Source organism: Seriola dumerili, unplaced genomic scaffold (genome assembly GCF_002260705.1).
Source record: "Seriola dumerili isolate Sdu_G_001 unplaced genomic scaffold, Sdu_1.0 BDQW01000116.1, whole genome shotgun sequence".
Classification (NCBI taxonomy): domain Eukaryota; kingdom Metazoa; phylum Chordata; class Actinopteri; order Carangiformes; family Carangidae; genus Seriola; species Seriola dumerili.
Window position 1 is genome coordinate 21,787 of NW_019174371.1, and position 14,203 is coordinate 35,989.

At 41.5% G+C, this 14,203-nt stretch overlaps 2 protein-coding genes across 2 annotated transcripts; both read right to left on the reverse strand.

Moving 5' to 3' along the window:
• Positions 1-162: 162 nt before the first annotated feature.
• LOC111223836 (protein FAM173B-like) lies at positions 163-2,481 on the reverse strand. The gene is made up of 4 exons (XM_022748122.1): positions 2,090-2,481; positions 1,359-1,496; positions 1,127-1,177; positions 163-973 (listed from the first exon to the last, which is right to left on the reverse strand). The coding sequence occupies exons 1-4, from the start codon at positions 2,357-2,359 to the stop codon at positions 752-754; spliced, it is 681 nt and encodes a 226-aa protein (XP_022603843.1). The 5' UTR covers positions 2,360-2,481; the 3' UTR covers positions 163-751.
• Positions 2,482-3,656: 1,175 nt separating this feature from the next.
• On the reverse strand, positions 3,657-11,381 carry LOC111223803 (neuropilin and tolloid-like protein 1). Its single transcript, XM_022748079.1, has 9 exons — positions 11,366-11,381; positions 10,438-10,572; positions 10,102-10,350; positions 6,876-6,917; positions 6,617-6,744; positions 5,849-6,077; positions 5,529-5,642; positions 5,275-5,419; positions 3,657-4,194 (listed from the first exon to the last, which is right to left on the reverse strand). The coding sequence occupies exons 1-9, from the start codon at positions 11,379-11,381 to the stop codon at positions 3,657-3,659; spliced, it is 1,596 nt and encodes a 531-aa protein (XP_022603800.1).
• Positions 11,382-14,203: the final 2,822 nt, after the last annotated feature.

The window sequence follows — 14,203 nt, forward strand, 5'->3', positions numbered from 1 at the left end:
TTCAAGCTCCGATTATCTTTGACGTGACCGTTAGATCTGAAATTTTAAACAAAAGCATTTTCAATTCATACTACATCAGCGGGCGGTCAGGACATTCTCAATGCAACATGTGATTGTGCGGTGTTTTCACCACTAGATGGCACCAAAGAGAAACCAGTCAGCTTGAGGAGTTCCATGTTGTATTTATTAATAAATACACAAACCTAAAAACAGGACACGGAACAGTGGTTTCCTGTTCAAAATATTGTGGTGAACAATCTCCTATTAGACAAGCCTGTTACATTTACCAGCCTCTTGGCAAAAAACCTTTGTCTGTCAAGAAATGATAAAGTGATTTCATACATAGTATAAACAGCAAAATGCACTGCAACTTCCTTGACACAATCAAGTGATGCAATGCAATCATTCATGACCAGTACCACTTTTCCCGGGAAGGACTTTTCTCAAGCCATCACCATTTGCAATCTCTTTGACCCCATGTCTGGTGTTGAGCATCACGAGTGTCAAATACAGACTGATTGATCAGCCCACTTTCAGCATGAGTTTGCAAGTTTCCAACTTTTTTCGGTTAAATCTTATCTACCTTAGACACTGATGAAAAGAGGATTTTAAAGAAGAGTTTCAGTCTTTTATCAGTCTATCCTGGAGTAGAAATTGCATGGATTAAAAAAAACAAAACAAAACAGAAAAAACAGTTAATCAAAGGATTACAAAGCCTGATGACAACTTAATAAAATCTGAGTTTCTGCACTTATGTGTGTGTATCTGGCGTGTCCTCTTGTTCTGGCATTGTCTTTCTTGTCATTCCTTGTTGCAGCTGTGATTTAAACGTCTCAGCATCGTACACCCATACAGTGTCTATGCCCTCCCCAGCTGTCTCCTCAGGGACCCAGGTAGGGAAGGGGAAGCGGCAGGCCACCACCTTGGCTGTTCTTGGCAACTCCCTCGCCAGCTTCAGCTCCAGCTGGTCCATCTGCAGATACAGATGGAAACAATTAGGATATCATGTTGGTAATATTTTGGAATTCTGAATGGTACTATTTCTCACCAAGAATGGATAATTAATTAACTATTAAAATACAATGATTAAAATTAAACTGCTGTAGGACAAACATAAAAAACTCACCATTTGAGGGACTCCAAAAATGACAACATTGGAGTACTGACCAAAACTGACCTGGCAAAAGAATCAGAAATAATGGGCATGACACAGTGAAAAGACACTCGTTTCATTTTCTTACACTGAGTAATACCTGATGTCTGTAACAAGAAAAAGACAAGTTCCCAAAGACTGAGTCACAGGTGATTTCCAGAATACTATCCTCCACACTTTATTATAGTAATCAAGTATAACTGACCTTCCACAAGTCAGAGATGTGGAAGGAGGTGGAGCAATGGACTCCCTCTCTCCAGGCCTTGTAGCGAGAATACCACACCAGCCAGGGGTTCAGCTCAAAGCCCGACGCCTTGAACCCATGCTTGGCTGCTGCAATCACCTTCAAGAGGAAGGAAGACAAAGGGAAATGCAATTTATCAGCAGCTATGTATCTATAGCAACTGTAGCAGCGGTTGGATGTTTCCCCCCACTTAGGTTTTCTGTTCCTTAAGTTTGAATTTGTGTTAAGTGATGCTTTTTTTTTTTTTTTAAATGCATGAATATGATATGGCTTGTTATGTTGTTGTTAATAACATAAGACGAGAAAATGCCTTTTCAACAAGAGGTGAGATGAATAAGATGTATAGAAATTATAGAAATAGAAAAGAGGTTCAATTAATGTGACAAAGAGCAACAGGATCCCTAATGCTTCTGCAATATCATTAATTCTAGCACAACAGAGACGCTGACTTTTTAATAGCAGTTCAGTATCAGTGAAACAGTGCAACTTTATTGTTCCTTGAGGAGGTCAGAGGTCAGAGCAGCAACACTGGACCTGAATGGGACTCAGTCTTTCGCAGACTTTTGTTTGCATGGCAGGTTTGAACCAAGACCTTACACTTATCTATTCCAAAATGTGCAACTGAAATTACTATATTTGACATTTATACTGTGTTGGGGCACAAACATTTTTAAGCCTCTCGACACACTTACTATCCTCCCATCTCCACTCCCAATGTCCACCAGGCTCCCTGATCTGGCCCGCAGCACGTTGAGGACATTCTCCACCTGAGCTGTGGTCGCTGGGACAAACGGGAGGCAGATTTTTCTCAGGGCAGGGGCAACAAAAGGGGCGGCCACCGCGTACAGGGCGACCAGCGACCCTCCCATCACCCCGGTGACGATGAGACCGAGTCGGCTTCTGCCCCTGCTCTCCTTCGCGCCGCTCGGCGCCGAGTCCAGGAGAAGCTCCTGTTGTGACATGACGCTTTGTTTTCTTTATTCAAACTATTCAAACAAGCTCATTACGCTCCGTCAAAAGCGCTAAACAAATGATAAACAAACCACATAGAAAAAGCCCCGTTGATCTAGCACCCCTGCGTTCTGACAGATGACCTGTGCAACGCTGAAACAAGCCCGACTGGATGACATGAAAGATTAGCTAACGACGGTTCCGCTCTTCCTTCTTTCCCTCGTCGGTGACTAAATAAACTAAATAAACTAAAACTAAAACTACACTAAAACTAAAATAAAACAATGTAAAACGTAAATAAAATAAATGCACACACTCAGGCATTAAATGGCATGCAAGGTAATGGATAAAGGAAAATATTTAATGAAATAAATAAATAGACACAACAGAAAGAAATCAGCCAAAAAAAAACGAATAAATAAAAAATTGATACACATAAATAAACATAAGTAAATACTCCCGAACAAGAAACAACAAATAATTAAATAATGCAACTATTTGCATGGCAACAGAAAATATAAGTTTCAATTATTTCATTATTTCATTATCTGCTGTCCTTAATCTCGTTCAGTGTTTTCCTATTTGATTCTAGACCAGTGCTCAACACAAAGACTTATTTAAATGAAATAACATCCAAACATACAGGAAACAATGCAAACGCATCATTCATTTACAAAATAATTGTAAATATGATGCAGTCGTACATCGTCGTATTCTACCGTTAAAACTTCAAGATACACAAGGAACAGAAAAGGAAAAAATAACTGATGTATGAGAAAGGGCGGGAAATATCTCAGTGTGTGTGTGTGTGTGTGTGTGTGTGTGTGTGTGTGTGTGTGTGTGTGTGTGTGTGTGTGTGTGTGTGTGCGTGTGTGTGTGTGTGTTTGTGTGTGCATATAAATCCTTCTTTGATCCATTCCTGTTAAATATGAGAGTACTCCAGTGCTAGTCACGTTACCATAGCAATGCTCCTAAATTCTTTGGCTGAGGGATATTTTCCATTATAAGTTTCTATAGCTCCAGCCACTCTATTCCTGGTTCATACAATGTAATAATTTGTTTTAACATGAAATATATGAGGCCAAGAAACACAAACAAAAGATCAACATAATTTCATTTGAATAAATAAAATCTAATTTTAAAAAGGCATTTAAAAGTCGGGGGGTTTTAACCTGTACACATAAAGAATTAAGGTGATTATCTCTGCTGCTGTTTCAATCAATTCACCATGATCCCTCCTATTTATCCCCTTCATCAATGCAGTCCTTGATTATTTTACCATTTCCTCTATTTCCATGTTGCCTTACGTTAGAAGTCATTAGACAGTGTACGGTGGACAGTGTGATCCAGCCCTGACATGCCATGGTGGATCTGATGGTGGTGCATGTGGCGCTGGCTGGTGGTGGGACCATCATCCATCATCAAATCATCCTCCTCCTCCGGCCTGTACCTCTCTGCTCCGTCCTGAGAGTAGCTGTGCTTCATCACCAGGATGCTCCGTCGACCCGCCGGGGTGGTGTGGTAGGAGAGGTGCGGCGACTGTTGCCCCACCATCGCTGGCGGCAATGGAGGCACAAGAGCCCCCCCGTCACCGACAGTGTTGGTTTCCCTCGTGCTTAGGTTGCTGCGGCTGCCATGGACACTGCCGTGCACGCTCCCCTGCTGAGAGCCACAGTGGTGGTCGCGAATACATTTGCTCGAGGAGCGGCGGAGCTTGTGGAACTTCTCGAAGTCCTCGGCCATGGCGGCGTCAGTCAGGTCACCAGATGGGGTGCGGCGCAGAGTGCAGAGCTCGTAATGAGGAGGCTCGAAACCAGGGTGGAGGAGCGCAGGGTCAAAGTCGTCTCTGAGGACACGTAGAGGAAAAGAGGATGTTCAGGAAAGTTGTATTTCTGCTTTTAAACCCCAAATGAATCATGGATGTATGTAACTGTGACACATATGTACAGTACATATCCTCATCTATGACTGCAAGTTACAACAACAACAACAAAATATTCCCATAAAGTATTTCTTGTGTGTTGTTATTAACGTGCAGTTTGAGCCTGCAGGCCTGCGATTCGTGCAGATTTGACTTTCCTTACTGCACAATTATAATCTGACAAACCGACATTTAGTTACAGATATCATGATTAAGGTTGGAGTTGCGTTTACCCAAAGAAATTAGTTACACTGGCAACAGAAGATTTTAGCAGTTAAATATATATGAAGCTGCTTTAATGGTTTCCTGCCACTCGGGGGCAGTAGAACAAGTTAAAAACAAATAACACTCATATACCATATGAAGTTTTTACAGTGAACTTAGTGATAGTTGCTTATTTACACATCCAGCAGACATGAATGTAAGTCCAATACTGACTCTCCCTCTAGCTCCGTGTGGATCTCCACTCACTAACTGTGCTGGGCTGATGGTGTTCAGTGGGTTTATCACAGTGTTTTGTTGTTTGTTTTTTTTTACCTGAAAACAACTGTCTGATGCTGCTGGAAACCAGGATGATGAGAGGGAAGTTTGCAGGTTGAAAAACTAGAACAATGATCTGAAAGTTGGTCATAATTCTCTGTGGGTTCGTCAGTGATTGCGACGCCTTTCACATTACACTGAGTTATTTGATCCATTGTCTCAATACAAATATTGGTTAGTGCAGCTTTAAGCAAGAGGCAGTGTTTGTAATAAAATATTGACCTTTGCTTTGCTCTGTTGACTCCTGGAGACATTTTTCCCCGCACTTGGAACTTATTAAATCCCAACGCAAATTCTGGTGGATATAGTGTTATGGCACACACCATATATTGATGATACTGCTAATAATTAATTCATAATAAACTCCTAAGAGCTGCTGTACGTTTTCCGCCCACATATGCCACCTTGCTGTCAAAATGTGCCGTTTACCTGCCTCTTGACTGTGTTTAATGTTAAAGATCTCACCTACGGATGATGTATTTCTTGCGAGGCTGTTTGATCTGGATGATGACAGAGATGACGAGCAAGATGACAACCAGGCCACAGGTTACTCCGATGATGGTGAGGTTGGTGTGATCCAGCGTGTCCAGGATGCTGGCTTTCCTCTTCTCTAGTCAGAGAGATAAAAATGACTTATGGTTCAACTACAGCTACTGTATGTGTTTCGAACACATCATGTAGCTGCAGGTGAGTGTTTCTCAGCCTGTGTGTGAGGCTACCTTTGCAGTGATTCTCATCCCAGGGGTAAACACAGTTCTGGATGCCGTTGCAGACCAGCGTCTGGTTGATGCACATGTTGCTGTGGCAAAAGAAAGTGTCATCTTCACATGGAGCTGAAAAACAAAAGGAGAGAGTCTTTTAAATGTTTTAAGGATATACTGAAAATAAATCCAAACAAACTCTGTCGCTCCTCATTCAATCCTGTAATATTTTATCCTTGTTCACTGATGTTCATTCTTCATGTAAACACCACATGGCCCCAACCTGAGGACTTCTTGAATCATGGTGAAAGGGACAACACTGGAAGGGATTCGCTCACGTTCGTGGAAGGTTGTGAAGAGGATCTTGAATCTGCTCTTCCTGCTGCCCTCGTCCGCCCACAGCCTGACCACGCCCACAGAGGACACCAGCATGACGTCGTTGGCCACCGTGGAGCAGAACTTATTCTTCAGGTGCTCGACTGAACTGCTGCCGTCGTAGATGGCGACAAAGTTACGCTTGCACTCATTCGAGTTGTGCATCTCGTACTCCATAAAACGCATGTAGATCTGTGGGGGGGGGGGGGTTGAATCAAGATAAGCTTCTAGTCACATTTTTGTGTCCACAGCTAACTGACCAACTGTGTGCTCCTTCAGTGGTGTTAACACAGACAGCACAATTATCCAGATTAAAAATTAGCCTAATGGCTCGTGCTAACACATTAGCATTGCCTGTTTGTAGGCTACAAAGCTTAAAATGTCTTAAATGTTCTGACACTCGCCCATTTTTGAGTAGAAAGTTGTAAAAATGTAGGTAAGCGATACATAACACACATATAGCATTAGCCTACTGTTCTCAAGAGGCAGAGAAACCCCTTGAGTTTTTACTGTGTTTAAACTGATTGTAAAAGTGAGACTTTTCCATAAAAAAAGTAAATGTGAAAAGTACTGTATAGATGACTGTATGTTTTTACACTTTCATGGGCTCGATATGAGCGCTTTAGCTAAGTGTTAGCTAAGGTTCTGTGAGGCCAACCAGAACTGACGAGCAAATACAAGTAAGACCACAACCACGCAACAATACCAAAAACTGTTTGACATCTCCAGACCTTCGCTCTTAGTGGAGCCCTGATGTACCACCTGCAGTCCACAGCTTCAGTCTGCAGCGCCTGCCCCTCCCTGGCGATCTGCGCCGATTCTACGAAGCCCTCCGGACCGCTCAGCTCAAACTCACAATCTGTGGAGAAGATTTTTTGTGTTAAAGTTATACTCGTTTTTAAGACCATGAAATTCCACCAGCTGTGAAACTGTGGAAAGAGTTTGGGCGATATTAAAATGAGGACGCAAAGACACAAGTTGAATACTCACATGGCAGAGCTGGCAGCGCTCCAAGCTCTTGGAACTCGGGATCTAAAAGCAGAACATAATGAATTATCTAAGTAACATTTACTCCAAGTCTTTCCACAATTAGGGCCCAGAATTTAAAATAAAACATTTTCAAATTTATTCTCTACATACACTGTATGAAAAAACAAGTCAAACTGTTGAAAGAGATATTTTTTAAAATGCGTAAAAATTGGTGAGAAAATGTATTTGCACAGATAAATTTTTCTCTGGTTGCACAGTAAATGGAAGTACATTCATTTTGTTGAGGAAAGGGGTCGAGATAAATACAAAATCTCTGACCATAGATTTCTGGGTTAAGTACAAGAAAAATAAATAAATAAATACCACACAATGAAAATAACAATATTTAAAGACATATTGCAAAATTAAAAAAAACAAACAAAAAAAAAAACAAAACAGCTGGCCTAGCCTTACATAATCTACGTAGCAGCACATTTCATCTGCCCTCATTCAAACTCCTGACACCCTGATGCCCTTCATCAAAAAAAGAACACACACACACACACACACACACACACACACACACGCACACACACACACACACACACACTTGCCCTCAGAAAGGAAAGAGATATTGTGTTCTAAACCTTTGTGCTGATGAATCTACTTGCTAGGTGGATTATAAATCCCGATATACCGGCTTAGTTCGGAGACAGATTAGGCTCCGACAGCAACGACAACCTAGTGATAAAAATGTCATATCTTTTTGTTTTTCTAAATTCTCTTGAAAGGTGTTTTTTTTATTTTTATATATATAAATATAAAGGAAAAATCCACACGTCAGTGAAAATCAATGGAATACCAAATAGGGTTGTATAGCACATAAACAATATATTTCTAACTGCTGATGCGGCACATTGGTGAGCAGGTGTGATGTAAGAGGAACAGGTGATGGACTCAACTGAGGCTCAAATCAAATCAACAAGGACTCTTATTAATCCTCTCATGTTCCTCCTTACCCGTTTCTGCTTCAGGCTCGGAACAGATTATTCACATTCATACTGTGTGTGTGTGTGTGTGTGTGTTGCAACAATGCATTCCCAGAGACAAATATAAATGCTTAAGTATGCTTAGCAGGTTGTTAACACTGTAAGTGACTGAACTGTAAAACTGTATGAAATAATTCAAAAGTTCTGTGTGTAAAAAAACAACAAAACAAACAGTCCTGACAAGCTCGGACAAACAACTTCCGCCCTCCAGCAACTTAAAAACGAGTGTGTGTGGGACGGACTCACAGTCACAGTGTAGTCTGAAACTGGAACAATCCCTTGAGGAATAAAAAATACACAGAATAAAAACATAACGTACAGAGGCTAAATCGTGTTAAGAAGAAGGAGAAGAAGAAGAAAGAAAGACAGAAAGAAGATGGCAGGATGGGTGGGTGGATGGATGGATGGACGGACAGGGGGATGCAGATTAATCTTTGGCCCTCGTCAGTGTAGGTGGCTTATAAAATCTGCTGTTAATAAAGCCTCTGCCTCGGACTCCCTTAAGCTGCTACTGCGGCTCAGTGATGACAAGCTGAATTCCCCTGAAGACAAGCTTTCATTAACTCTTGTGTGTGAGAGGAAACAAGTGCTCATGTGTGTGTGTTTGTGTGTGTGTGTGTGTGTGTGTGTGTGTTGGAAGAAATGCTCTCCTTCCTCTTCCCTTGTCGGCTGCAGCTGGTGTGCCTGCACTACAAATGGAAATGAGAGAAACATTCCCAGCAGCATGCAACTACACCGCTTTTAAAGATGCAATATGCGACTGCTTGGCGTCGCAGCGTATTGTGCAATGTCCCACGTCCTTAATGCAAACGACGGATTACAGGGTTCTCCCGCGGTATCGATCTCATCCAAGTGTGTATTACGTCGTGGCACCGGAAAACACAAGCGTCCGCCGTGGGTGCGAAGGTGTGTTAATGTGCGTTTGTTTGTAACACCAGCCATGACAACGTGTGTGTGTAAGTGAGCAGATAAATGAGCCAGAGAAAGGGAGCGAGTGTGTAAGAGACGTGCAGCAGCCAACAATGTCAAACTCACAACAGGGTAGTGGATTAGGAGAGAGAGCGCCAAGGAAAGGAGTTGAAGGCTTAGAGATGTAGTAATACCCTAAACACACACCCCACCACCCCCGCCTCCACCTCCTCCCCTCAGCCAGACAGAGCAGCAGCTGCTATAAGAATCACAACCTATAGCTGAAATGCAAAATTTTACTTCCTTTTAATTAAGTGTCCCACATTATTTTATCCATTAGTACACGACAAACACATCGTGTAAGATGTCATATGTTGTAGACGCAGCCCAAATATAGACGTACAGACCAAATCACAAGCCATGAACACGACCACTGAGAATGGATTTCACTTATTATTTTAACATTATTTTAACATTTGAAAGCATTTTAACACTGAAAAGCTCTATAAAGTGTTTATATTTAAACAAATTTAACTACAACTGTTAATTATTGTTGCAAACAGTTTATTTTCCCTAAACTATTAGGGGCTTTTCCGTCAGCCAGGGTTGGACTACTTAAGCTGACATGTGTTTGCAGCGTCACAGGAGGGGATCACCATGTGTGCTGCTGTGGTGCTACTAGGTCGCAGGGCCGAGCTTGATTATTTTATTTCTTTTTTTGTGACATCTGCTCCCCTCTGCTGCGTCCTCGCTGCTAATCTGTGCTGGAGACTGGAGGGAAAGCTCTGCGTGTTCAGCTCGCTGTAGTTTCGTAGCTTCTACCAGAACTCCTGTGGTCTGGTGTTAAACCCCCCCCCCACTGGGCTAAGCAGCAGGAAGCTTTTATTGTGAAGAAGTTGACGAAATGTGTTTATCACAGAGTTCAGAGCTTCATTAAAGGTGATATTCTTAAATAAAAACAGGTGTAATTAACCGGACATATGCTGGTATTTAGTCAGTGGATCTGTTTGAAACACTGCAGGAAGGAAGCAGTACAGACGCTGAGATGAAGAAGTCCAACATTCATCTCTCTCTGTCTGTATTTCCATTTTTCTCTACAACCGCTCATCCATTGGACTTCAAACTTGGAGAGTCGGGTGGTTTGTCACATTATTCACAGACATCTGATTCATTTTTGAACAGATAAATATTGATTAGTGCAGCATTAACGCCAACTGGACACGTCCAACACTGAGACAGAACTTAATTCACTAAGTTTAAGAAGTTCAGAATGGACGGTTTGGTCTCACCTTGTGTGAAGTTGTACCGGGCAGAGAAACCGATGGCCTCCAGCTCACCGTCAGCCACGAACTTGATGTACAGGTACCTCCCACTGGAGCGGACATACGCAGGGCTTTCCTGCCCACAGTAGCGGCCGATGATGGGGGAGAAACCAAAGGGCCCGTCGCGGACCTCGATGTGGTCAAACTTACACTCCCAGGACGGCTCGATGGAGTACTTGTCATCGAAGAACAAGTCGATGCACTGTCGAGGAGAGGCTGCCAGGAGGAAGAGAGGTCGCAAACAGGTGAGATTAAAAGAATTTAAAAGAATGAAATGAGATGAGAAAAAGATGAAAGTCTCACCTTCTATGATGTAGACACATTCCCTCTCAGGAGGGTATTTCTCAGGGTAGTTGGGCGAGGTGAAATACCCTCCTTGGGGCTCCTTCACCCAGGCCCCACACTTCCCAGCTGGGGTCACACCTGAGTTGTTCTTGACTGGAAACAGGTAGGAAAGTGACGGGACAGATGTTCAGGCGGACGGAAGTGTTGAAGAGGAAGGATCGGCTGTAATTCTCCAGTGAGTGAGACATTACAGGGCTGTCAACACCCGATCTCATTTTCTGGATTTGTGAGATTTGGCTGAGGTGAGAGGACGATGTCCGGAGGCTTTGATGTGATTTAATACGTCACTGAACAATAGTACTTTGGATTAGACATGCCCTTACTGCAATTTTGATAATATTTAAATGAATCGTTCAGCCCTAAATCAGACTGTCAAATTAGAGGTATGAGTCTGAACTAACTGTAACACAAAAAATACCTCAAGCCAAAACCAACAGTGAGGAATGAACAGTAACTCCAGACGTCCCATTCGCAAATGTAATATATGTACATATGTTGAATTTCCAGACATGAAATATATTCTACATATAAAATGTAAAACTTATGTAAAACTTATTAGAAATGGGAACAATTTCAAACATTGGTACGTTCAGCCCATAAAAATATGTATGTTTATGTATGTATGCCTATATTGTAAACATGTTACATAAATATATATCCACCCCAAAGCCTTTCAATATATAGTAATATTATATATGTAAATGTAAAAGATGTATGTTTAAAATTAATAAGAAAAACAGTATTTTCATAAATATGTTGTTTTAATAAACTTGCTTATATAAAATCAACATATCACAACATGTTATACCATATATAGAAATTCATTATGTAGATATTTTTTAATATATGTACATTTACTGTGGATAGTTCATATGTTATATCTTACACATTATAGGTGACATGTAGGGCAACATCACTGTTGATACAGGGACATACATGTATATGTCATATGTAAAATGGGGCGGAGGGCGGCAGGGTGCATACCTTGAGCTTTTTTTTTGGTTGTTGTGGCACCAGACAGCTGAGGTGAGATGAGGCTTGCTGCTAAAGCTGAGAGAAGAAGAGAAGAGAAGAAGAGAAGAGAAGAAGAGAAGAGAAGAGAAGAAGAGAAGAGAAAGATCATGTTAAAAACAAAAACAGTGAGAAGAGAAGCATCTTTAAAACACTGAGCTGTGGTTCAACTCCTCCTCCTCCTCCTCCTCACAGCTGGTTATGAAACATGATTACAGTTGTAAACTTACCGATGGGCAGCAGAAGTTTGTGCACCATGTCTGTTTCCTGAGGGTGAGCGGCTCTGTCTCCATCAAACTGTCTTGTCCGTCAGTTCCCGCGTCCCATTGTGAGAGGAGAGAGTTTTTTTGTTCAGCTCCTCACAACAACAACAACAAAAAAAATCCTGAGAGCAAAGAGTTGGACATTTCCATCCCTCATCCCTCCCTCTCTCTCTCTCTCTCTCCCTCCCTCTCCCTCCCTCTCTCTCTCTGTCTCCCCGACAGCTCGGAGGATTACTACACTCCCGTCCGCCACCAACCTTCACAGTTTGTCGCTCCACCTTTAGGCTGCGGCCGTTAATCCTCTCACAAGATATACGGTCATTGACGGAGCTGCGCCCGCTGCGAAAGTGGGCCGAGGCAAGTGCGCGTACGCGCGCGCGCGCGTGTGTGTGTTTAGGTGCCTAAAACACTCAGCAGCAGCATCACAGCTGCAGTTAAATTACATCAATACATTTTCGAGACTGATATTAATTTATTCACCTGATATTCTCTGTGAAATATAAATAAAGAACACAGTGAGTCTCATCCACCTGTGATTATTTACTTTCTTTTTTACAGGTAAAATACCTGCATTCAAAATGTCACTTACAACAACACAAATGTATCAGAAAAATATACTTTAAAGTTAAAATGTGTGACTTTTCCCACATTAAAATGCCTAAAAATGTCTTGAAGCAGGTGTGGAGCCTACAGACTAACATACATGACACAGTCACGGTCTCACCTTCTGGAGACAGGGTTCAGGGTGAATGTGATTGACACATCAGTCATTTTCCAAACTTAAAAACCACTGAAATTCAAAATTACACCCAGATAGATGCAGCAGAGTTATGGCAGTGTTTCTCACAAAAGGACAGAGAGTAACTGAAAATAAAACAAATCAGAAAAACAGGACAGTCAAAACCATATGACAGATCACTTCCTGACACAGTATTTCTTTCTCGCTTGCTTCCTGTTTTCCAAGCGTATTTGCCCTCAGGTCCAAATCGTCTCTTTGAGCAATCATTGAATCGGCAGCATTACTCCCAGCTGCAAAGAGAGGGAGGGACGTGACGTCTAACCATGCAAGCGGCATGGGCAACAAGACGCAGCCAGGTCTCTGGTTCATTCCACCTGTCTGGCTCTCAAAAGCTTCTTGGGTGTGGTTGTCAGATTTTTGCACATCAGCCAAAAATCCTCCCATCAGATCTGTTGAACTCATCAGATGTTGCAGCTTTTGAAGCTGAAAACTGTCCCAGCGTCCCACTGACTGCTGTGATATCCTCATTTATTGGTAACGTACTTTTTTTTTTTTTAAATTAAATTAAACTAAATCACACATTTCAACACTTACACCTCTCTGTCTCCTCTCCAGGAGTGTGGAGCACCAGCCTCGGGTGATTCCACCTTTTCATTTCCGCCTTAAAACAGTACAGCTGTACAACCTGGTTAAATCGTAATATCCAAATATTTTATTTTTCAGAAAATAATTCAAATTGTTTAGAAATTATTGATGCTATTTCATGCTGTTAATCACATCATTGTGAAAGATAGAATGAAGAAGTAAGTGCTCTGTAAATTTCTGTATTATTACTTTTTAATTACTAATAGAGACCTAAGATTTTATTTATTATTTTGTTATTTATACTGACATTGATTGAGTCATTGACTGACATTAAAGTAGTAACTTTTAAAGTGTATATTGACATATACATCATACACACACATAGTACATTCCTATATGTCAGCATGCGTGTGTGGATGGAAATAGTTCACTTAATATATATATGTTGGTGTAGATTATGGTGGGTCTACTTGTGCATGAAATGTCTGTCTGTATTTTTATTGGAAGACGATGCAAAAAAAACCAAAACAAACTTGTAGCTGACACGAGCTGCGTCAGCTCCAGTTTCAGTGGTGTTTTCTGTAGGGACTGGATCTCTGAAAGGGAAAAGAAAGTGTCATCAATGTCATACTTGTCGCTGAAGTTTGCTGATCTCCTCCTCCTCCTCCTCCTCCTCCTCCAAATCCTGCATCAGCTGCTGCATCTCAATCAGTTTTGACACAAAATACAATAAGACAAAAGTTAACACAAACATCATAACTTACTTATGTTTTACACTCAGTTTGCAGTTTATTAAGAACGCCTAGTTAAAATTATTGCAGTCTAATACAACAGTCCTGCAGTTAATTTGAAAAAGGTTTTAATGTTCAGTTTCTGTCTTTCTGCTGATCACTCACATTGATGCGTGGACGGCTGCTTTTGGCTGAAGTTGTGTTTGACTGAAACTGTCTGCTGTGTCCAACAGGGGGCAGCACCTGCTTGAAGAAGAGAACAAATATCGTTTTCCATCATCAGTGAAGTTGAAAATATCCATGAATCATATTTTACTGTAGGAGTGTATGAAGCGTGCACACTAATCACTAATGATCAATTAAAACTAACATAAGTGGAATAAGGATTGAAACTG

What these genes read in the sequence shown, in the direction of transcription:
- LOC111223836 (XM_022748122.1), bottom strand. Translation starts at nt 2,359, where the DNA reads ATGTCACAACAGGAGCTTCTCCTGGACTCGGCGCCGAGCGGCGCGAAG. An exon ending in ACATCTCTGACTTGTGGAAG is followed by an intron (nt 1,178 to 1,358) that starts GTCAGTTATACT and finishes TTCTTTTGCCAG; the next exon opens with GTCAGTTTTGGTCAGTACTC. An exon ending in TTTTTGGAGTCCCTCAAATG is followed by an intron (nt 974 to 1,126) that starts GTGAGTTTTTTA and finishes CTGTATCTGCAG; the next exon opens with ATGGACCAGCTGGAGCTGAA.
- LOC111223803 (XM_022748079.1), bottom strand. An exon ending in ATGTGTCTACATCATAGAAG is followed by an intron (nt 10,351 to 10,437) that starts GTGAGACTTTCA and finishes TCCTCCTGGCAG; the next exon opens with CCTCTCCTCGACAGTGCATC. An exon ending in GGGCTCCACTAAGAGCGAAG is followed by an intron (nt 6,078 to 6,616) that starts GTCTGGAGATGT and finishes CCCCCCCCACAG; the next exon opens with ATCTACATGCGTTTTATGGA.